The sequence below is a fragment of the Embiotoca jacksoni genome, unplaced genomic scaffold (genome assembly GCF_022577435.1).
Source record: "Embiotoca jacksoni isolate LCO1_2020_lvr unplaced genomic scaffold, fEmbJac1.0.p SCAF_3, whole genome shotgun sequence".
Lineage (NCBI taxonomy): Eukaryota > Metazoa > Chordata > Actinopteri > Embiotocidae > Embiotoca > Embiotoca jacksoni.
The window spans coordinates 23,485,037-23,510,219 of NW_027185381.1; the positions used below are offsets into that span (position 1 = coordinate 23,485,037).

The following is a 25,183-nucleotide window of genomic DNA, read 5'->3' on the forward strand; positions in this document are numbered from 1 at the left end:
CATCGAGTGGGAGGGGAGAGGGAGGGGGAGGGGGTGCGGACGGGAGAGAGTTTGGGGTCTTATCTGAATGGAGCAGGGTCGGCCCGTGGAGAAGGCAGCACCCAGGGGAGGAAACTGTGCCTTGCTGGGTCTGCGGGAGGAGACGGCCTAATGCCCCATACGGTCCCCTTTTCTTCTGTGTTGTGCGTGCGTGTGTGTGGGGGGTGTGTGGGGGGTGTGTGTGTGTGTGTGTGTGTGTGTGTGTGTGTGTGTGTGTGTGTGTGTGTGTGTGTGGGGTGGGGATGTGGCTGTTTAAGTGGGAAGTCTTATTTTGAACTGATTTTGTCTGAAGAAGAATCAAAGTTAAAGTCGGTCTGATGGCTTCACGAATGTTGTGGTGGAGTTTAGAGGACTTCTATCTGATGTGCGAGAGTGGGATCGGTTCCCGAAACGATGGATGAAGCGTTAAAAAAAAAAAAAAAAAAAAAAAAAAACGTTTGCGGGGGTTTGAACCTCTCTTTTAAGCTTTCGGTTATTTTGTGTACGACGCCATGAATGCTTTGGAGGAGGAACTGTCTGAAAGTGTGTCTCTCGTCCCTTCATTGCGTAGGGACAGCAACGTGAAGCAGGAGGACAAACACTGTGTGACCTAGTTTGTTTCACGCATGCTGAACTCTTAACGGTGTAACACAGTTATTCGTCCCCAGTTCTCTCCCCCCCCCCCGATCTAAGCTGCTGCAGTTTTACTGAAGGTGTCTGATAAAGCCTAGAGAGATGGAGTTATTTCATTTCCTGCAGGGACGCTGGTGACTCGCTGTTGTAGCGAGAAACTCTCCCGGCTACAAAAAAAAGACGTGAAACTGTGACGCCGTTTCTACATTTAGCAGTTTAAAAATCAATTCACAAACAGAGTCGGACTCAATTTTTTTTTTCTACTGACTGCTGAACTTTTGTTCCTATGACAAAGCTCTGAGTCACACTTGGCTCGTTGTCCATAGCAACAGCTGCCGATGCTCATGGGTACTGTAGTATTTAAAGCGGTGCGGCCTACCGGAGTGAAGGAAAAAAAAACATGAATGCTCTGAAACAAAACTGAAATATTAATCGCGTTTGGCTTCAGTGCTGTTAAATTATCCAGCAGAGTCCTGTATTTCCCTGCTGAGGAACACTGAAGTTATCGTCCAATGAAAAGTTTTAGATGAGACTTTACAGAAGGGAGATGTTCTTCAGACATCCTGCTGCTTTGCTCTTCTTTCTAATCTACTTTTATTTTTTTATGGCTTATCCAGTGCAGCAAATAGTTTTTTGTGTGTGTTTTAACATCAGTCCCCTTTAAGATAGTATGTTATACACTTATAGCAACATCATAGGAGTAACACATTGTATGAATATTCATAGGGAAGGACAGTGAGAAGTCAATCAGCATGCACGCACACATCTGTGCCCGCCCCCACCACCCCTGCAACAGCCTCTCAAGTACGGCAGAGGACAAGATAAAGGACAGAGAGGTAGGTAGAGGAGGCAAAGCTCGTGTTTATACAGTGGAAGTTATTTACAGAGCTGAAACGAGGAAATGCGGTCGCCTACCGTAGTCCTCCAGCAGCTGTTTCTGTAGCTGTGGCAGCGTGAGTCGGTCCTGTGGAGAGCTGCTGCCGTCATCATCGAAACACACCTGGTTCAACTGCAAGGGACAGAAAACGGTGCACAACGTATACAAATCAGGGAAAGAAACACAACACCTTGTTTTAATGACGATCTCTAAACAACCCCCAAAAAATTAAAACAGCAAATGAGATACACCGCACCTTGAGCCAGAGGTAGTCTTCGGTCTTGTCGGCCACCTCTCCGTGGTTATCACTGATGTCACACTTCCCGATCAGGCAGTAGACGGCTCTCTTGTAGGGGTCGGCGCTGTTCCTCAGCACTCTGCGGTAGTGAAGACGAAGCTTGTTCTCTGAAGTCGGAGAAAGGCTGAAGGGATCAAAAGAGGCAAAATATATGAGACGAGATTGCGAGAGCTGACACCAGTTTGACCTTCCTCGACCTGCAGCATGCGGGGCATCGTCTCCACGAGACGACGCGCCCTCTCACCGTCTGTCGGGGCTGTTCATGTACTCCTGGAACCAGGACTTGAAGTCTCCCAGCTGATGCTGCACTCGGTTCACCACCTGCATGGCTGCATTCAGATCACCACAGCGCAGACAGTAGTAGATCACGGCCCACACTGGGTGGCCTTCAATCTCACCGTCCTGTGTTGCACACACACACAATATTTCATGGAGTCATTTCTTAATTTTTGTCAGCATGAATATAATTAACAATTCTGCCCCCATGGTGTGAATCTGACTGCATATTAACGACGTTTTCTTTACCCATTACCCAAATATTTAAACATTATGTGTGTGTGTTACCTGCATGCCAGGCAGGGGCCCTGGTAGTTTGATGTTGAGGAAGCTGCGCACTAGTTGGTATGTTCCCGGCACCCCTCCTAGCTGGGCCTGATGGAGGTTTCCGAACACGGTCACCATGGTGTAGTTTTTATAGCTGAGAAAAAAAAGAGACATACACACAGAGTTCAGTACCATGTTGATGTTCAGCGACGGTTGTTTTTGATGCAGGTGAAAAACACGTCAAGTTGGAGAACCAAAGTGCCACCGTGTCACAGTTCAGGTTGTTTGTGCCGATTGTTTTCCTTCAGACGCTTTGCTACATAACAGCAGATCTCAGTGTTGACAGTCGGACCCTGGTGGACGAATTGGCGGTGCGTAACCCTGTGAATGTCAACAACAACAAAAAAAACCACCTGGTTGTGCCTTTTTTTGGCTTCTTTGAGACGTGAACGCCAGCTTGGACAGTTCATTGCTTAATTGCTGTAGACGTTCTGAAGCATTTCAAGGGTCTGTGTTGCCAATTTCCCAAGTTGGACACTAAATTTGATGTGTGCCCTGTGTTCAAGTCAATGGTGAAATTGCACTAGTGGTCACAAAAACACATAACACAGACGATGATGATGATCAAGAGACATAACTTGGAATACTTATTCATAAAAGGTATTTCTTCCCCCCTTGCTCCATGCGCATTACTGTGCTGCACTGTTTGCGCACAACAGAAACGGTCTGAACTTTCGGACGGGACCTCATACTGTATAACTAACTGCTGCACTTAAAAAAAAAAAAACTAAAAAAAAAATCAAAGTTACCTGTTCTCTAGGAAGTTGAGCGCCTGATGCACAAAGGCCATCTGCATTTCAACAGAGGTGCGACTTTTAAAGGTGTCTTTGGCTGGAACCAGCCCCACGTCCGTCATCTGCTTCACCATGAGCCACATGTCCGATACATTCTGGAGGGTCGAGAGAGAGAGGGACGGTGACATGGAGACAAAACTGCTCCATCTGAAAATAATAGTTAACTTCATGGTGATGTGACAGATCGATGTTCTTACCTTGTCATCCAAGCTTTCTGCTGCTGAAGCACATAAATCTCCCAGATCAGGCTGGATGTGACCGTTGACTTTCTTCTCATTGAAAATGTAGATCTGAAGGAGACAAAGGTGGAGAAAAAAAAAAGAAAAGGGAAAGGCTATGTGAAAAAAAAATAGTTAAATGCTCAGATTTAAGGGTTAAATTAGGACATTTCAATGTGTAAATTTTTTTTCTCGAAATTGTCTTACAACTCCGTCCTGAGCCTGAAAAGTAAAAAGCTAATTCTACGACCATCGAGTGAAATGGTTCACAATGAAAAAAAGCAAAAAGAGAATCACGACGTTTAAGAGGTCATCGAAGAGAATAACAAAAATCAGACAAATGATGCCGCACGCGATGTGTCGACACATGGTGGGAGGAAGAGCCACATTTGAAGTCATCCAGAGAACGGAAAGAAAGAAGGTCAGGCAGGATGATGGTGATGATGAGGGGGGGGGGGGGGGGGGGGGGGGGGGATGGTGACGAGACAGAGACAGAGGGAGAGAGATTCACCCCCTCTAACGCCAAATCAATCAATATGATTGATCTGCCACTTCCCGGCTTGCTGTGACCCCATTTTAACGAAATGATGAAAGCGATGGCATCACAGACTTTGACTGCAGTTAGAAGCTGCACAACAATAAAAAAAAATGTTGCTCAGAATTGAGATCACGATCACTTTCAGGATTTATTTTATTTCCAATACAAAGATTTATTGCACTCATTAACCTGATAAAGAAGGAAACGCAGCAAAAATATGTAAGAACTTGTAAATATGTCTTATTTTTAGGGAAAATAAACCACCTCATGAATCTGACACTGAAATAAAAACCAAACGACTTCAGTCGCTTGTCTTCTTTTATTCAACACAACCTTTTAATACGAGTTTTAGTACGTCTTTTTCAGTGGTTTCTGATACTCTGCATCACGTAATGACATCGCTGTAATGTCATTTGTTGAGGGAGAAAAAGAGAGTGCTTCTTTTAATGCAGCTGATGTCCCTGAGGTATGAATCGAGATCATGATTTTTAATATTATTAATCTTTCAGTCCTAATTTGAGTTGACTTTAACGAAAGCCCATTCAAGAGACGGGGATTTTATTCTGATTCTACTTCGCTACTCTGGTATAAAAGTGATGAAGTAGAAACATCCAAGTTCTGCTCAGCAAATTCATTTCATAGATGAAAAGCATGCGATCAAAGTGTGACTCATGTTTTCTCCTAATTTTATCAAAGGATATGACTTTTAACGAAATGCGACAATCTGCTGATGTTTGAGTCTGACAGATAAATCAGTGTGATAAAATTAATGTCAGCTGGATGTGGATAATAGTACAGATATATCAGTCGGTATTAGCGTTGTAACGGCTGACAGCAAGAGATCGCTGTACAAAAATGCAACAGATACGAGACGAATGCATTAAGAGTTATTTTGCATTTAACTAAAACCATCCATCCTGAATCGACCTGTGTGCCCCGACCTCACCTGGAGTTTCACTGTGCGTCAAAATGATCAGACTGACGGTGACTCACCTGTCGTCCGTAGGCCACCTCCACGTTGTCCAGAGCACTCCTTCCTGGAGCGGTCACCTCACTCACAAAGCTGGGCTGTAACAGACAGAGAGGTCACAGATGACGTAACAGCTACACTGCACACAATAAAACATTTTAAAAGTCAAAGAGAGCAGGTGCACCAATCCTGGAGCCCACTTTACTTCTTAAGTGGCAATAAGCATAATAAACGGTTTTTTGTCATGTTAAAAATCTACCAGCCCAGGAAGAAGGTCAACTTGTCCTAAGTTTTTTAACATGACTTTTTGCCTGGTGCATGCTGGGATACACTCCCGTAGAATGAGACAACAGGATGACAGTCTTTTATTCGACTCAGGGTGAAGATAAAAATAGTGTCCCAGAGTCTCAGATGAAATAGTTATTTTGGTTGTTTCAGATGAGTGGGTAGACAGTGAAGAGTGCACACTGTCGAGAAATCTGCTGGAGAGACTTGAGATTTGCTTTGAAGTTGACATATTCAGTCCAAAAAGTTAAAATATATTACAAAAGAGCTGCTTTGTGTGTGACCGAAAAAATTTGAAAAGAAGCGAGTCTGTTTGTCAACATTATCATTTTTATATATCTGTATTTCGAGCCATCCAACACTATAGTCAAATCAAATGAAATCACTATCGTTTGACAAAGGCAGTGTGTTGCAGATACACTTTGAATTTCACTGAGATTGACTTGATATATTTTGGAAATTTAACTATTTAATTGTAAAATATCAAACCTGTAATCTCAACCCAACTACACACAGAGAAAAGCCAAGAATAGATATTTCTTATGGTCTCTTCATTATTAAAACCAACGGTGGTGGAGATGTGATTCACTTTTAGAAAAACATACATTATTTACGACTCATCTTGTCAAACAGAGGAGGTGCCCGTGCAGATAATTCTACAACCTTAAATTAACCAACCGATTTAACATACTCTCAAACTCATAAATTATAGTTAACTTTAGTGATTAATTTTATAGTTCCAGCAGGAATCATTCGACGACAACAACAACAACAACAACAACAAAAATCTTCCCTCGTAGGTAAAGCAGTGATATCTGAGATGTCTAACTGACAGGTAAAGGTACATTTTTTTGGTCTCCGTGTCGTGTGTCTTGTACCTCCACATCCTGACTGAAGTCCAGAGCGTCTTCTCCGGCTCCGAGCAGTGTGTGCAGCACTCTCTGCTTCACCTGCTCCCACTGAACCAGCATGGACTCCCGGTGGTACTCTTCAGCCAGCAGGAACGTCTGGGCGGACGATGGCGGGGAAACAGGCATCCAGTCATACTTAAGTGTATTTGTACTTTTAATATCAGGGTGCACGCAAGAACATACATGTGCATTATGTAAAAAGAAAAAAAAAAAAGGATACCTATGACGCACACTGGATTTAGCAGCAGACCCCTTGTCAGGGTTGTGCTGCTCCACCAGGACCCAGAGTCTATTTTAACTCTCCATAGAGACTTAAAAGTGAGAAAATGGGGACGTGAGATAATTGAATCTCCTGCTCAGGGAGACGCAAATCTAGACTAAAGCCTCCATTTACTGGGTTAACTTGGTCACCGCCTGGATATTAAAGCTTTAAGATTTGAGAGTTGCAAAGCTGCAATATGTAAAAAAAAATAAAAAAAATAAAAAAAAATGGTGACGATAAATTTGAGCTATTTAAGAAAAAGTGTCTCGTGGATATTCGTAGATCGAAAGCACTGACAAATATAATATTCAAATGTAAATGATCCTTGTCAGTATGTGTCATGGTCACATTCCTTTGACAATGAAAAAAATCTTCAGACCATAGTTATCTATTTGAATTAAAATTTGAAATGTGGCATTGAGGCTTTTTAATAGTCCTTCCCTGATGTGATGTGCATATAATTACACCTCTTTGAATTTGCAGGATTTTTATCAAGATGATTGAATGTTACGTTTCTATGGGAAAAAAAATATATATATATGGCATTCTCACACTTCCATAAAATATCAATATTGGCATCAGACATAAAAGTCTATAATGTAAAATCCATAGAATTGGTTTAAAAAAAAAGGTTATTAAAAAAAAAAAAAAAAAAACTTGTCAAGCGGTTACTGTGCGACTCGACAACTCTGACTAAATAAGTCATTTAAACACACATTTCCTGTGATGTTAAAGGCTGAAGCAGTCGGATAGAAATCTGCAAGAAACATCTTACATCCGCTTCGTTCTTTTTAATCTTCAGTGCATTTGTTGGTTTTTTTTTCTCCACCCTTGCACACAAGTCCCTTTTTCCTCTCTAAGGGAGCGGGGAGAGATAATGGGAACGGCAGCTAATTAAACCCAGGGCCTATTAGCTCTGCACATCAGGGAAGCCATTTCAAAACCATTCCCTGAAGGTTCACACCAGAAGGACTTTTAGATCACAGCGAGCAGGAATTACAATTTTTTTTAGCTTTTTAAGTGCTCAATAGTATGATGTGCTAATGCTCACACATACTGCAGTGTTAAAATATAAGTTGGTAAAACTAAATGTAAGGCAAACGTGTAAAAGACAACAGAGTCTAATCGCTGCATCTTCGTCCTGTAAATTTGTTCATTTCGCCTACAAAGAATGAAAAATAATGCGAACGATACTGAGATGTGGGTTTTGCAGGTCTGTCTGACGCTAGAAGTGTCTTTGATCTGGTTTCCTTCAATGCAGGATTTAAGAGTCTGGAGCTCTTCTTCTTTTTCTTTTTCTTTTTTTGACCAGAGAAGCTATCAGACACTGGACAGATACTGACCCTGCGGCGAGACTCCTCGATGGCCGACAGGAGGGCGTTGTCCCTCTCGTTCTTTAGGAAGCCCTGAGGACGAGGCAGAGACGGACAGAAGGGGAGAGACGTGGGGAGAGGAAGGAGACACGGAGACGGGAGAAAAAGACAGCAGATATTATTTTGACTGGTGAGGACAAAATGAAACCGAGACAAACCGAATGCAGAGAGTTCTGTGGGGACAGATTTAGCAGGCGCACCTTCATTTTCCATCCTATTTTTATTTGTTTTTCTCCTCAGTCAGGATTATTAACGCGGTCGCTATTTTATACAGACGTTAAGAGGCAGACCGGAGAAGTGCCCGTGCTTTTTCACAAACAGTTTTACTATTCGACTGCAGTCGGCACGGCCTCCATTTTGGTGTCAACTCAAGATGGCTGCCGCTGCATACATATCCACCACTACTCCTTGTGAAGACGGTAATTATTCACGTCATGTAAAAAAAAATAAAATCAAATACAACCACTTACATATTATATACGCAAGCTGTGAGTGTATAAGTAGTGCTTATGTAAACGCCGAAGCGTACAGGAGAGAAGAGGACGGCGCTCATCAGAGGGAGAGTCACTGCATGCAGATGTACACCTTGTGTAAAACTCCAAGATGGAGGCTGTGCTGCGTGTGCTTCGTCTCTGTCCTCCCCGGAGCTCAGAGTGGGTCACTGGCAAGCGATACAGAATCACAAGTCCATTTGTTCAGGGATGGCGACTTCTGCGCTACCGAGCAGTGACGGAGAATAGAGGCAGAATATTACGAGACGTGCAGCTTTTTGTTCGATGGACAATCGTGAATTATCGGCATCGAGTGGAAGCCAAAGCACCGTCGCAGCGCGATGTGACCAAATATTGATATAATCAGACTGAAGTGGAAATCATTACCAGACGGTGACAAAACTTCACGTGAAAAACAGGCTACATTTTTTTGTCCACGCCAATCTGTCTGAAGAACTGATTATGGAGGTAAAGGCAAATCAGAAATGCACACATCCACGTGAAATGTGTTTTAAAGCTCGAGGCAATTAAAACATGTAACAAATGGCAATTAAACTGTGACTGATTATCTTCCATCACAGTTGAGATTCTCATTAAATAACATCACCATGACGCCTGAAAAACACCTGCATTTTAATTTATTCATCTGCCATACTCACTGAAAATGTTGTACAGTGCAGTAGAGCCTCAATACTTCTTTTCATTATTTATTAATCTAATCGTTTTGTAATAAATCATTCAGTCAAGATGAAAAAAATAATACTGTACCAATTAAAATTCACCAGATCCCAAGTTGGTTTTAAACTGTACGATATAAAATTGGAGAAAAACCAAAGCGAATCCTCACAATGAATTTTAATTGTCACAACCGTCATCCTTTTGCCTTTGACTAATTGAGTAATCAAATAATTGTTTTCGCGCAATTAGTGAGTCTTAATGTAAATGGCAGCACTTTTGTGTCTATAGAAAATACATAAAAAGAGAAAAGTTGATTAGTTCATTTGAAGAAGAGAATTAATCGACAGGAAAAAAAAAAAAAAAAAGGGCAAGATGATGACTTAATTGAGCTTTTCTTTAATTGTTGTGAGGAAATTTCACAGAGTGAGATGCTTTGCTTCTTGTTTGGTTTGAGACACTTGGATTATTATTCAGCTTTGGTGACTTACAGGTCAGTATACCAGCTGCTGTGTGCACATTTGCATTCATGTGATGTATAGGAAAGTACTGCCACTCCTTATTATACAAGAAAGCCCTTAGTTACGCTGCATTTTTTTTAAATTTATATAAGGGTAGGTCATCCTTCTCTGACATAATAGCCTCTTAAGTTGGAGGAAGGTTGCTCCCTCTGTCAGATAATGGCATATTAATTTACTGATGGCCTTTTTGGCACCATTTGTCTTTGCGGGATCGTTTTCAGCTCGAAGAACAAGCATCTGGCTCGAGACCTGGCATTTGTCAAAGCCAACTAGAGATTATTCTGATCTACGGGGGTTGTGAGAGCTCTCAGCTTTCCTCTCCCGTGTTGTCCAATGGCGGCTGTGCCCACTTCAGGCTCATTTCTACCTCTTTCTTTTCCTTCGCTGCTCTCAGACTTCACCTCTGTCTGTCATTGCGTTCCCCTCCTCCTCCTCGTTCACTCGCACCTGTCTGTGCTGTCAAATGAGCGCAGATTGGAAGCACAAAGGTTCGCTTTTATGAAGAAGAAAAAAAAATAGCTGATAATTACAGTGTGTGATCTGACTGGGTCAATTAATCTGTCCTTCATATAATATACCATAAATATACGATTAAGAGATATTCTTAAACCGAAGGAGATAGCTGATAAAATAATCAATATGCTGACGTACCCTGGTGTGTTTCAGGGTGAGCCGTCTTACCACAGAGTGGTTTTCAGGAAATTGTTTAGTCCAACTCACACCGCTGCTGCTGCTGCTGCAGCTGCTGCAGCATCAAGATGGCTGAACAGAATATTAAACACAACGTACGAAGCAAATTAGTTGTCTTTTGGGTCACATTTCACTTTATTCCTCAACTGAAGGAGACGCTACTGTTGGTCAAACAATATCCTTGATATTATGTTACGTTATTTATAAAGACAATATTAACCATCTGTGGCTTGTGCAGGTCGCGAACAGCGATTTTTCCATCTTAAGAGTGAGTTTAACTTCTTCTACTGATGATAAACCACAGAAGAAGATACGATGTCACCCTGAGAGAATAAGTCAATGCACACTAACCAGGATGTGGCACGCAGTTGCTGGTGCTCCATTACGGAAAATAGGCCAGAGGTGTATTCTGCTGCAGCGTGGCTGCTGCAGGTGTTTGAATTTACAGGAAAAATAACCAGTGGCTGATTTTGTTTTTTTGTGCTGCGACTTGTGTGTTACGGACTTCATGTTGTTCAGTCGTGGTGGGCAGCAGCTTGGTAACTCAAAAAAAAAAAAAAAAAAAAAAAAAAAAAAAGGTACAATAATGTGTCTGACTTTTAAGAAACAGCTTTCATTCAGGTCATGACGTAACGGAGAAACCCAGTTGGACCAATCATGGTTACGTACATCGCAGCATGAAAATCAAAGACCGGTATTGATTTCTTGGTTCACATATAAAAGAACAACTTTTGGCAGCTAAAGCTAAACTATCTAACTTACTGAAACATTTAAGGCTATTAGTCTATTCAAATCCATTAAGAGAGAACATAAGCTTGTATATTTGTCTTTTCTTTTTTTTTCCTCCCTCGACCGAGTCCATTTACCCCTTTGGTCCATTCTCCCCTCCGCCCGCTCCGTCCCTCTCTCTTTCTTTCCCCATCTCACTATTTCCCAGGAGAGGCTGAGAATAGGTCTATATTTAACCACTAACCAGAGAAGAGCTCAGGTCAACGCTCACTGGAGAGCTGCACTGGAAAAAGGAACAGAACAGAACAGAATAGAACAGAATACAATACAACAGAATAGAACAGAACAGAACAGAACAGAACAGAATAGAACAGAACAGAACAGAACAGAACAGACCAGAACAGACCAGAATAGACCAGAACAGAATAAGGAGCTTATGGGATATATGTGTTATATCAGATCAGGAGAGTGTATTAGTCATAGTGATGATGACTCTTCCAGTAAATTGGAGAAAGGAAGATGAGATGACATCTTTTCGAGAAACACACAGGAGGGTGGGGTTGTGGGGGGTGGACGAGAGGGGGCGGGGGGGTGGGGGGTATCAAAAACGAATGGTGGCACATAACCATTCGTCCAACACTGGACGGCGCTTCCAGGGAGTCGCCTCAGCATTTTTTTTCCGCCTCAACAGGAGGCAAAGATTTTCCATCTCTGTCATTTTGCTGCCTGTTGCCAGCAGCACTCGCGCTGCCAACGACTTTGCCTATACATTAATTTTTGTGCCAAATGTAAATTGACAACTTCGCTAACAGCTGTGGCCAAAAGTCCCATTTGCCTGACATTTAAATGCTTCAAACGAAATGCTCTTTTTAGCTCAAAATTGTCATAAATATTGACCAAAAAATTACTTTGGGCACAAGATACGTCACCATTATTAGATCATAAGAAAAGAAAGGTTTTGTTTTTTTTCCAAAATGCTACTGACAAAAATATGTTGTTCCTCCCTTCAGGATCGTGTTTCAGTGAAGAAACTAACCAGTTTTACTTACATGTAGGAATATTTCAAAGCTTTAACTCAAGCGGGCACAACATCATTGTTGGCAACATCAAAACTGCTGTGTAATTTCGATTAGTACTGAACAGCTGACAGACTTGGCATGTTATTCAGTCTGAGACACTCTGTACCAGAATTTCACAGACAAAAAAACCCTACCAGCGCTTCAATTCCTACTTGCATTCATTCCCAAATGGAAAGAATAAACATAAAACTCGAGAAGAGGCAATTAAAGAGACAGTTAAAGAGCCACGCAGACCCAAAAAAAAAAAAAAAAAAAAAAAAAAAAAAAAAATTTTAAAGAAAATACGAAGACGTTTTTAGTCGAGACAAAACCATGATAATCGCTCTCGATGATCAATTCGGCGCGAGGCAGTTGGTTTATCTATAGATTCACGTTTCCGTTGCCCCACCCCAGTATTGTATATCCTCAGGGATCTGCAACCCACTGTGAACACCCACAGCCTTGCTGGCCAGACAGCCCAGAAGCTTCTACAGGAAGAGGAACACAGCCACAGAAAATGATCTAATAACCGCCGATAAATCAGGAAACACTCACAATTGTTTTTGGAAAGTCTGTCATCAAAAAAAAAAAGAAGAAAAATACACCTGATGGAAGCTCCATTGTGTGGATATTATAAAAGATCAGTGGGCTGCGTATCTAAAAAAGAATAAAAAATATACGTTTAATTGTGGGCCAATAAGCAAACATGTTGATATTTTAGGAAATCAGATAAAAACAACGATGCTTAAAAATGTTGCGTATCTCGTGTTCACATGTGCACGTATGTTCCTTCTCTGTGCCGGCACACGGGCCCCTCACGGTCAAGATAAGTCACACTGTCTGAATGCCTTGCATGTGATCTTATTGTATATTCAGGCAAATCGAGAGCATCGGATTTTCCAGCCTTTCGACGTGGCGTCACGGCTATCGCCCGCTGACAGAGGCGGTATGTTGTAGAGATCTCGAGGTCTCTAGGAATCCAGAGGCTGCATAAGGACACAGTCGAAGAGCACTTAAAGGGGAAATGAAGGGAAGAAGCTGCCGCTCGCCGTGCAAGTCATCGTCAAAAGTAAAAGTAGGAGGCATTTGACCGTGACATAATTAGCCTACCACCGTCTGACGGAGTGTGTGTGTGTGTGTGTGTGTGTGTGTGTGTGTGTGTGTGTGTGTGTGTGTGTGTGTGTGTGTGTGTGTGTGTGTGTGTGTGTGTGCGAGAAAGAGAAACCCCACCCTTCACTCATTCACTTCCTGAGTGCCAAAAATCTATACAGAAAATTAACGACACACACACATATATATATATATATATACACATATATATATATATATATATATATATAATGTATGTGTGTAAATTCATTTAGGGGAGGGACATCTGCCGACTCGCACCAACAGTTAATTTATACGATCATCTCCATCACTGCTACAAAGACACACACACATACATATATAATGTAGCACCATCAGAGAGGAGAGGAAGACAGACAAGTGATAAAAAAGTGACAGACAAAGCACATGCCTGTCTGCTAGTGAGTGAGTGAGTGTGTGTGTGTGTGTGTGTGTGTGTGTGTGTGTGTGTGTGTGTGTGTGTGTATCAGTGTGTATAGGCAATACTCACTCATGCTGCGAGGCTTCCTGTCTGCCTGTCTGTCAGGCAGGCAGACAGATGAGAAGATGGGAAGCGACAGGGAAAAGTAAAAAAAAAAAAATTAAAATTAAAAAATAGTTTTTCGTTTCTTTTGTCTGCACCTGTGTGCCTGGGCTCTGACAGCCCCGGAGACCTGCGTCGCCCCCCTCCGCCTTCTTCGTCCCCACTCTGTCGTCGTTGTGCCGGGGGGCAGCGGCAGTGGCCGCCATGCTGGGGCGTGTTCCCTGTGCCCCCGTCGAGCCGGCATGGCGGTCCGCTTGCAGCCTTTCCCCTTTTGGAAAGCAGGCCGGTGTGACTCTCTCGTGTGTGTGAGCCGGAGAACCGAGTGGAAGTGCCACATCAAGACTCACTGGAGGTGGTTTTATTGTCGGAGGGCCGTACCAACTGAGCGCTCAGACACAGGGGGAAACCGCGAGAAGAACTATGGATTCATATAGAATATCAGTTCCTGCCATCAGCTGACACCCCCCCCCCCCACCCCTGCCCGCCCCTCTTCTCTCTCAGCCGTCATCCTCCATCCTCTCTCTCTCTCTCTCTCTCCCTCCCTCCCTCTCACTCCTTCCTTCACTTCATCCAAGCATCTCTGACAGCCCTCTGCCTCCTCCCTCCCTCCCTCAGTCCCACTCATTTTCTTCCTTTTTTATCCATCTATGCATCCTCCCTTTCTTCCCCCCCCCCTCCTCTCTTTCTCTCTCTCTCTCTCCTCTCTCCCTCAGCTCAATGCAATTATAGTAATGGATTTTTTCCCCCTCGGTTGATGGCTTCCGACATCCTGTCTTGAAATGAGGCTAATCATGCTCTTAAGGGTCATGTTTAGTTAATGAAGGGTTTGGGAGGCACATGGTGGGGCGGGGGGGGGGATTCCTATATGCTGGCTGACTATTACAGCACACACACACAAAAAGCAGGCGTATTAATCCACACACCTCCACTGTAAGTTTTGTGCACATAGCACATATCAGAATCTCATTCACACCCGGGCACGTGCCATTATAGACGCATTTATGTGTGCCGGCCAGCAGCAGACAAAGATGCACGCAACCCCCATGCAGACACATCCCTGCTACACACATTCATTCATAAGCAAACTGTACACGGCAGCAATCGATGGAGACTGACACTGATACAGGCGTGCAGACACAGCACAAGGAGCTTGTGCACGACACACACAGACACACACAGACACACACAGACACACACACACATCCTGTGAAGCTATGTCAGGAGTGTTCGTGTATCTCAGCAGATGCTCTGGGCTTAGCCAACTGCATCCGCTGAATGCATGCCATCAGTGCTGAGGGGTGTGTGTGTGTGTGTGTGTGTGTGTGTGTGTGTGTGTGTGTGTGTGTGTGTGTGTGTGTGTGTGTGTGTGTGTGGGGCTGGGGAGGGCAAGAGAACAGAAAAGAGAGGCAGGGAAAGGATGTAAATGGGAGAGGGAGGAAAAGAGGGAGAAAAAAAAAAAATCTGAGCGGAGGTAATGTAAAAGAGAAAAGGGAGAGAGAAAGCAGAGGGACCAGCTGAAAGAGAGTGAGGTGAGGAAAAGAGGAGAGGGAGAGAGAGAGATGGAGAGAGAGAGAGCTGGCAGAGAAAGATAGAACAGTGAAAAGTGAGACGAGGACACAGAAAACTGCAGCCGGTCGCCATTTTTCTACCGGCGCTGCTCTCTCTCCGCCTTCCACTTCTACAGTTTTAATATTTCTGTCCATTTCGTGTCATCTCCATCGACTTTCTCCGGTATTCCCCTTCACTTTTCTGCCCGTTTCCGCTCCTCTATATTTCTGTCCGCGAGTCCTCCTTCCTTTATGTATTTATGTGCAATATTATATGACACAAAGAACAAATAAGCGCAGGAGCGCTGAGCGCCGACCCGCAGCGGTATCGCAACCAGCACAAAGAACATGCTGTACAGTAGAAACGCCACGCTGACGAGAACCACTTAATTGTAAAGACGTCTACGATGTGGTGAAAAAGTCTGCGAGGCAAATCTGTACACGACCGTTTAATGCAGCGTTTAGGTGTGGGTGTCTAGAACCAATCCTCAAATCTAAAAGAAAAAGGGATTTGTTAAGAAACCGGCTCTACGTTTAATCTCATGATCAATAGCTTAAATTGAGAGCAGTCCTGTCCATTTATGATGGGTAAAAAAAAAAAAAATCTACCAATGATATCCTCATCCCCGTCAGGCATACTGAACTAAAAATACCGATTTGTTGGACGATGAGGAATAAAATGTACTTTATGCATTAATCTAATGTTAATTAATCTAAAATAGAGTAAAATGCTCATAAAAGGTGACGCCATCAGATCTCTTGTTTATAAAGACAAACGAAACAATTAAACAATCATTAAATGTTTGGCATTTTTCATTAAAGCCCAAACGATATATTGGCTCATATGGACCCATCATAGATTTATAGTATTGGTATATGTTGGTTGATATGTACCGATAAACTTTTTTTTTACAGAACATAATGTAGAAAAAGAGGCTTGGGGTAAATTAGAAATTGTTCTTTTTAAAGTTATTTATGATCTGATGTCAGTGAAAACAATAAACTGTAAAACATCCTGCGTCCACTACGTCTTTTTATCACCAGTTTCAAAAGCGTTCGACCACATTTAAGTGATGGCAGCAAAAAAATCTGTTTATATACATATTGTATATTGAGTGTTTGTATAACGAATATCAGCAGATATATTCAGAATATCATTTTTTTTTGTGCTCCCTCATATTGGTATCAGCCCCAAATATCCAGAATCAGTCAAGCTAAAATTTGTATTTGACAAATAATGAATTATTAAAACAGTAGATTACATACATTACGTTTGTATTTACAAAAAATATTTTTGATTGATGACTCTCCCTTTAGACCGTGTAGAAACACAACTTACTAATTACTTCTAATTATTCATTAATACTACGGCCATAAATAATTCTTTTCTATTTACATTTTCCAAAGTGTTCACTCCAAAACAAAAACTGATGAGATAGACAGAAAAATATAGAAATAATATCCAGAGATAGATAGTAAATATTCTCATTTTATCAATACACTCAGCCTTATTACGTTTGAATAAGTTGCTGACTGTCTTGAGATGTCTAAAAACATACAACATGCTGCGTACACCTCCATGAAGCGTCTTTACAGCCTTCTATAGTGAGATCCTCACTAGTTCGCGCTCAGCCATACAGACGCATCATTCACACACCGCTGCCCACGAGATATGTATGTGTGTGTGTGTGTGTGTGTGTGTGTGTGTGTGTGTATGTGTGTGTGTGTGTGTGTGTGTGTGTGTGTGTGTGTGTGTGTGTGTGTGTGTGTGTGTGGAGGGATGTAGCGGCTCACTCATGCGCAAACATACTCATTTATATATATATACACACACACACACACACACACACGCACATAAATAATGGCAGCACGTTTGCATTTCCTTTGTGTCCCATCAATCACCCTTTGAGTATGCCCATCCCCGTGACCTCACGTCCTTTAAACCAAAAATTTAACACAATGCTACGCACGGAAGTCGAGTTGAAGCACGTTGGCAGGGATGCGTCGACCTAATGGGATCACTGCAGGTCCAGAAGCTGGCCTTCTTAAGCAGATCAGACATATCATGCCGACGTGACACATCCACAGCGAATACTGTGCGAGTCACTGTCAATATGTAATTTATTGTTTCCACAAAATTACCTTATTTATATTGAATCATGACGGACAATTTTTTTTTTTTTTTTTTGTGCCAAAGCAATCTCCGGCCTCGTGTTACATTAAAAAAAAAAAAAAAAAAAAAAAAAAAAAAAAAAAAAAAAAAAAAAAAAAAAAAAGGCTCCAAACTGTGAGGTATACAGATTTTAAATAAGGACAAAACAGACCGAAATAATATCCGATTGTTAATCAGAATTGGGAGTTGAAGGCATCAAAAACAAAAGTTTGAAATCAGTGGATCTCATTATGGCAATAACGCAGTCAGACAGAAATTTGATGGGAAACAAATATCGTGTTTAATACACAAATAGTGTGTTCAATACTGCGAAGATAAACTGCAGAAGCTATAATGTCTTGTGGGGTTGAATCAGCTGTTATAGAATATGAAGTGTCTCAGCCATTTCAGCACTTACTGCAGCCGCCACCATCTCCCATCTCTCAACTCTACGCGTCAGGTTTCACTGGACACTGGGGGCAGTAAAGCGAATTATTAGACCAATGTCTTTACAGAATGACCAATCCTGGAGGGTTTGTTTTTTTTAATATACGTGTTAAGACTGCTGTTCCAATGCTAGTTTTTGTTGTAAAGAAATGCGGTTTGTCTTTTTTTCCCCCAACAACGTACCGTGTTGATGTCGTGTTATGTCTCAGCACCAATTAACCTCTTCTCTCCTCGGCGTACTTAGTGACACAAAGTGACTAAAAACTCTCCCAGCAGGATGTTAAATGGAGATCTGTAGGAGCCGCAGTGCAGAAACTTGGCTCGGTCTGTCCTCTGTGGTTTTACTTTCAAACTGAATTTCCCTGTTGTTTCGTTATTTCTGGCTGACTGGGCCTCCTGAGCATGCTTCAAATTTGTTTTTGTTTTTTTGTTTTTTTTTGTTTTTTTTAAGTGTGTGGCTCCTTGTCATGGAGCCAAACACACCCACTTAGATTAGACTCACAATTAGTCACAATTTGAAATTACAGTCAACTGTATATGATCTCATGAGCTTCATTAAAGGAGAATTCCCAGTGTGTCAGCAGACAGCTTATTAAATGATTACTCACCTCCGTCTGGCCGGATAGTTTCGTACACCGAGTGACCAGAAGGTAGAAACTGTATTCATCCTTTTTAATTTTAATAACAGTGCTAAAGAGATGTTGATTTAGCTCCATTGGCAGTTTTGAGGACATAGGTGAGGTAGGTATGATATATATATATATATATGTATATAAAATTAAAAAAACAGCTTTCAGTATTTCAGAAAAATTTCCAATATTGTGGCCCCTCCTGCCACAAAGACATAAACCCACTATAAAAGACTATTATGTGCAGTTATTTTATAACAGTTATTCACATAAAATATTAATCAATACACGGGGTGAAAAGATGAATGCCAACATAATGCTATTCTCTCTGCTGACCTTCCTTCTATTCGCACCATTTCCTGGAATCTGATTGTTTAAATGGAGCTGTGGTTTTGCCTTTGAAAACGGCAGCTGAATTTTTCGACTGGATTTCCTCCAAAATGAAACTTTGTAATGTACCATCTTCTTCTAGACCGCTGAGGGGAAAAGAGCAAAAGCCTGGGAGGAGGGGGAGGGGGAGGAAGTGTGTGTGTGTGTGTGTGTGTGTGTGTGTGTGTGTGTGTGTGTGTGTGTGTGTGTGCGTTCACCCCCACACTGCCAACAGCTAAGTGCACTTCCAGTCAGTCAGTCAGTCAGTCAGTCAAACCCACCCAGGCCAGCAAACATCCGGCTGACCAAGAGGAATAAAAGAGATGTCAATGAGCAGGAGAAGTAAAAATGTGAAAGACTGACAGCCGGACAGCGGTGAAGGAAGAAAAACAGAAATGAAGGGACGAAGAAAGAGATGGCGTTAAACTGCTGTCATATCTATGGCTCAACAGGACGAGAGGTAACAGAGGAGATGAATGACATGACAGATATAGAGGGAGGATTAATCAGGGTAGAAAAGAGAGAGAGAGAGAGAGAGAGAGAGAGAGAGAGAGAGAGAGAGAGAGAGAGAAACAGGAGCTCAGGGAAATGCAGCAACTTCTCTGAGAAGCCAGAGGAAGGAAAGAATAAATCCAGTAACCCAATTTTAAAAGAATACTTCACAGATTTAATATTGCACTCCCGTAACCTTGTCAGACTCACAGCTGATTAAAATTAATGCAGCAGGACCTGTTACGGAATATCATTTTTCAGGTAAAAACCTTATATCTGCTTTTACCCACAAGACATTTTGAGCGTCCACAGTTTGATTTCAGATTCAGATGTTTCATGCCGGCAGCAGCGAGATGAAGCCTTGAGCCACAAGGCCGGAGTAAACGGAGAGGAGCGCAGGTCTTCTGTCTCACTCCCCACACCTCCACGTTTATTCAGTTTTCAAACTTCAGACCTAACAAATGTTTACCGAAATCACAGCGCCTGAATTTCTTTCTCGTCCGCCTACGAGATAGTTTCAGATACACTAAATTTCCTCCCAACACCCGAGTAGACGTGATAAGATACGAACTGCGTAGAGCGCAAAGTGTGGTCAATCCGACACACAGTTCTGTCTAGTGAGGTAAGATACACCCTGAAGTATGTGCAAAAAAAAACAACCAAAAGAAGTGCGCAGGAGCTCAAACCCGAGCTGAAGAGCGTCATCACAACGTGACCTTGATATTGTCAATGACCAAAAACAGGAACTTTTAGTTGACTGAGGTGCCTTTGAGTACATATATCTGTTACCCCTCGAATCTAATGGCAGATCTGGTAATACACTTCAAACACTTTTAGCTTTAAACTAACACACTTTGATGTTCAGTCTATATCAGGCTTCTCATTTTTAGTCTGGGGACAACCAGCAGATTTTTATCATCTGGAGCTAATTAACTTTATTTCCAGACCTTGGCCCCAAAACCAAATTTGAAGTCTCTCAGTAAGCCAGTGTTTGAACTGTGCATGCTCAGCCAAAGATGTTTTCATAGAGGAAGACCAGCCGCTATATATCCGAAACACGAGCTAATGTACTGTGTCTGTTTGCGGCCCATAAAAACCTCTCACTGGTGAACACGTCTTCCTCTAGTGGAACAATCAATCGAAGTATCACAAGCCTGCTTTCGGAGCTAGCTAGCAGCTAATTGAACACATAGGCTGTTATGTTATTCATACCTGTATGTCAGTATCTTTGACCGGCTCCAGGGGCTCGAAGGTGGTGGCGGCACTCAGACTTTCCAACCTCTGAGAAATGTGGAAGATGTCTAAACCTCTGGAACCGAGGAGGATCGACCTGAGAGTGAGACAGAAAGGTGGTGAGGAAAAACTGACAAAGAACTGCAGTTGTGCTCAGTAACCACTAGAGGGCACACAATGCTTTGTTACAGATCAGGTCCGATCCACAGACTTTATAAAGGTAGATTTTAAGGCAGGGGTGTCAAACTCATTTTAGTGAAGGGGCCACATACGGCCCACTTTGATCTCAAAGACCAGTAAAATCATAGCATAATAACGACAATATTTCTCTTTGTTTAAATCATTGGTGAAGGTTTTTGGATGATAAACCCTATTTTAAAGGTCTTTCTACAATAAACTAGAAACATAAAGAGCAAAAACTCAGATATCAGCCCACTGTTCATCTGCCTGGGCTCTCTGCGAGCGCTTCTTCCTCCGGAGCAGACGTCGCATTAATGCTGTTTTTGAAGCAATTACTGGATCGATTAAAAAAAAAACTACAAAACGTTTGTACTCATAAACCTCCATATTCTCATAGAAATGCAATTTATATCTTTCTGTACTTTTCACACTTAGCAAAGTCATCCGGCGGGCTGAACTGGACCCTCTGGCTGCCTGTTTTAAGGCATTTAAAAAAATTAGTTAAAATCCCTTTTTAAAGTGTTGTTGTAGTTCATATTTAATTTATACTGGCAATTAAATATACTACATTTGGTTTGATGGCCACTTTAGGACTCTAAATATCAAGCCAAATATAAAAATGATGCCAAAACAGAAATCTGTATTCTTTGCCATTTTTGAAAAAAAAAAAAAAAAAAAATAAGTTTTCCATCAGCAAAGCACCATGTCAAATGGTAAAAAGGGGATTTCTAATATGCAAGAATCTATTTCTACCGAACATGCATGGCAGTAACATTACGTGGAGAATATTCCTTACGCTTTTACGTCTGCAGCATCCTGTGAGGTGCGGGTCAGGGTGCGGGAGCGAAGCCTCTCCCCGGCCTGTTGAATCTCCTGAAGGTTCCTCTCGACGTGCGGCAGCTCGGACACGGCCTCCGTCTCCGCAGCCAGCTGCTCCGCCTGCTGCAGCAGCTCCCCGAAACCCTCTGCATCCATACCGCTGCACAGAGACGGAGCAGAGCGCTCATGAGAGAATGCAAAGACAGTAAATGTGATTTCTACGTAAATTGATCTGACAGATGTCATCAGAGGCAAACCTGGAAGGGATGTTATGTTCGGGAAAATAAAACATAACCCAAAGTTCCTGATCAACAATTCAGTTGGCAGGAAGATTAACACCTGTTGTAGTTTGGCCCATCACAAAGCATATGAGCATTAACGTTGTTGTTTACAGCGTTTCCAGGCTGAAAACAGCAGCGAAGAAAACCCGAGGCTGCGAGAAATATTCTGGTGGATCAAAGCTACGAGTAACCAACTGAACAAAAACACATGGGAGGACTAATTTATCACTAGTAATGATGATTAACCAGGTTAGTGAACTGTTTATAACTGGATTTCATCTCTGACAATGTTTATTTCAAGTTTCAGCTGACTTAAACTGCAAGTTAAAAATGAATTTCACCTACAAGGGATGAGGGATATGTTGATATTCTGTAATCTGGATATTGACTTAGATTTTTGGATAACATCCTGATTTACCAGCCTCTTCCCAGCTCTATTATTTCTCTCTTTTAGTCATCAGAGCCACATTTACTGATGATTATTCATCCAAAATCTCGTTGTGTAAATATTTGGCGAAAGCACCAACAAGTCATAATGATATCAAAGTTTTTTTTTTTTTTAGTAACAAAAAAAAATGATCGTGATATTTGATTTGGCAGCTTTTAACTGCACATGATGGGAAACATAAAAACCACACGTGTGGACTGTTTTCCGGCCTAGCTGTGTTAGCGTGCAGCTGTTCAGCCTCAATTCAAAATGAATGGCGAGCGACGGTTAGCCTGCGAGCTAAATTGCTAAACGTTCACTCCGTTGACTTATAAAAGTTTAAATTTATATTTTCTTCACCCGGATGAAAGCGGGCGCGTGTAGTACCTGTTGTATGAGGCGGGTGATCCTGTCTGTGCTCCTCAGGTAAGTGTTTTTTTTTAAAGTTACTCGTTCTCGCTCAGGTTTGTTCGGTATTGTCATTTGCCCCGGCAATTCTGGGAGCCGATTCTGATTGGACGACGCCTGGTCCGTGCCGGATGTTTTTCTTCTTCTTCAGTTTTAATAATGGGTAAATAAACCGACGTTTAAAGACGCACGTCGCCACCTGCTGCGCCAGCGTGTGTAACGTCGTGACTTCGTGAGGATACTACGTTGTGGGTATAAAACCTTATTTTTCAATATTTATAAGACTATACAATAACTCACCTCTGGCAAAATCCATCACACAACAATAACACTTGTTGTTTGTATATAATATATATAGATATATACTGTACTGTATATACTGTGCATTTTATATTTAATATTTTTTGCTGCTATTTTATTGCTTTCTATTATTCTATTATTATCTTATTGCTTCCTGTATGCTGCTGTAGTGAAAAAAAATTCCCCTTGGGGATTAATAAAGTAACTACCTAACCTAACCTAACCTAATATTTATACAAACCTTTTCCGCCTTTAAATCTCTGCCAGTTGGACTCTGACGAAACCGTCCAACAGGAAACTGTAAATTTAGTTCATTAAAACAGTAGAGCAACGTCAAAACCTATATTATGTCAGTCAACCGAAACAGGCCCATCATAGTTTAGGTCCTTTCGGTATCATTTCCGGGGTTTAGTTAATCTTTCATTTTATTGTCTTAATATAAATATTTTATTTTTATAGCACCAAATCACAGCATAAGTCATATCAGGGCACTCGGCATGGGAAGGTCTTTACAACTGAACGTCATAATATTATAGAGAAAAACAATTCAGCAATTCCCACAAGTGACAGTTGAAAGGAAAAACTCCCATTTAAATAGGTAGAAAAGCTTCAACAGAATCAGAATAGAGAAGCGTACAAATGACAGTATGTCAGCAACAGTGGCTTCAAATGTGGACTACTTATTTTTTTTTTTTTTACATTAATAGCCAAACATGATACATTTCTTTGGTAAGGAAAATTATAATACTTCTTTTCAAATAAAATAGATTTGATCATTATAGCCTGACTAAAAGAACAGGACTAACATACTCAGTGTCCTTCAGAGCAACATAAATCCTTCTTCCTCTATCCACAAAATGTAGTTAAAAGCAGGGGGGAAAAAAACATGTGAAAAGCTGATTCAAAAATGTACTCTAACACTCAGCCATGCTCACACATCTTCTGCGTAGGATTTTTGTCTTTTAAGAATTTTGCTTTCAGATGAATTCTTACATATTAAATACCTAAAAACGTCAGGGCAACCATATGACGCAACCCTGCATCGCTCCTTATTTGGCAGCCCGGTCACGTGAAATGACCTTTTTATTGAGAGGTAAAGTACCCAACACACTGGGGTCAAAGGAGTTCAGTGAAATTGAAATGTTTGTTCACTTGTGAAATTAGCGAACAAAACACCACTTCCTGTTTCACGTATAGTATCGGTTGAGAAATGGTGTCATCCTTATAGACAGATGGCTCCAGAGAGCAGATAAAAAATAAAAATAAAAATTAAAAACATTTTACAATTAAAGTATTGTTGTGCATAATATTGACACATTTTGAGCCTAAATATACCAGTTATCTGTGTCACGTCTGTGAAAACAAGCTTTTTGTTGTTGTTGTTGTTGTTGTTGTTTTAAGCCTCGCTGTTGCTTCATAAGAAGAAACCACTGGCTGCCTATTTACTCCCAAAGACCAGATGGTTGATGAATGGCTTTCTTCCGGTCATGTGAAGCCCCAGAGCTGCTTCATTGTATAATACAGTGAGTCCGAGTGGGTCGTCTGTTATACAATACAGGCGACAGACAGGGAGGTGCAGCACAGCAGAGCACCGGCTCTGGTTTCAGGGCTTTTTAATCACCAGTTAACTGTGTGACGAGCCGTTGTATATTCGCCCCGTAGATCGCTCCGTGACCTTAATCACTGTGGATGACTTATAATAAAAACCTCACAGGTCATAAAAACACATCGCAAAACCATAAAAACGACCATGTTGTGACATTTTGTCAGGCCACGGGAGGAAAGGCCTGTGTGTGATCAATAAAAATACAACTTTGGAAATTGCTTCATTGCATTTAAGAGGTCACTGTAAATAAAACTGAGCTATTGTTAATTGTATTAGTTCCGCTGCGGGCTTTTTCCTCTCTTGATGGTTTATAACAGTTTGATTTGAGTGTTTCTTTGTGCAATTTCTGAAGCCATTTCATTTTGAAGTTGCATTTTTTACATCACCATTAAACAAACAAAAGCTTGCATCTGCATTAATGAAAACTTTCTGGTTCTACATTACAGCTGTTTCCAAGTTGTGCCTCAGTCTAAAAAAAACACATTGTTCTCCTGATTTGTCCTTTAATTTTGTGACTTAAATTAAAGGGCTGACCTGCTGACCCACATTTATTTTTATAAATATATTTTTATGAATCACTGTCTTGACACAGAAAACCTCAAACATTCTTCTTTTACTGTGATAGTCATTTAAAAAAAAAATTATATAAATGTTTTAACAGCAAATGCAAACAAAAAGCTTATAATGTAGCTTTAGGT

At 41.5% G+C, this 25,183-nt stretch overlaps 1 protein-coding gene across 2 annotated transcripts in view; it reads right to left on the reverse strand.

Annotated features, from left to right (window-relative positions):
- nup93 (nucleoporin 93) overlaps positions 1-22,665 on the reverse strand; it is a 29,883-nt gene extending 7,218 nt beyond the window's left edge. The window contains exons 1-12 of one of the 2 annotated variants that reach the window (XM_069162903.1): positions 22,559-22,665; positions 21,441-21,623; positions 20,444-20,561; positions 7,751-7,813; positions 6,113-6,241; positions 4,973-5,047; positions 3,421-3,513; positions 3,179-3,318; positions 2,391-2,523; positions 2,071-2,228; positions 1,785-1,950; positions 1,567-1,660 (exon numbers count right to left, since the gene is read on the reverse strand). In XM_069162903.1, the coding sequence (XP_069019004.1) occupies positions 1,567-1,660; positions 1,785-1,950; positions 2,071-2,228; positions 2,391-2,523; positions 3,179-3,318; positions 3,421-3,513; positions 4,973-5,047; positions 6,113-6,241; positions 7,751-7,813; positions 20,444-20,561; positions 21,441-21,619 (1,348 nt within the window). In that variant the 5' untranslated portion in view covers positions 21,620-21,623; positions 22,559-22,665. Of the gene's footprint in view, positions 1-1,566; positions 1,661-1,784; positions 1,951-2,070; positions 2,229-2,390; positions 2,524-3,178; positions 3,319-3,420; positions 3,514-4,972; positions 5,048-6,112; positions 6,242-7,750; positions 7,814-13,562; positions 13,950-20,443; positions 20,562-21,440; positions 21,624-22,558 lie in introns of those variants that run through there. The other variant, XM_069162904.1, reaches the window with a different exon arrangement.
- Between the last annotated feature and the right edge of the window lie 2,518 nt (positions 22,666-25,183).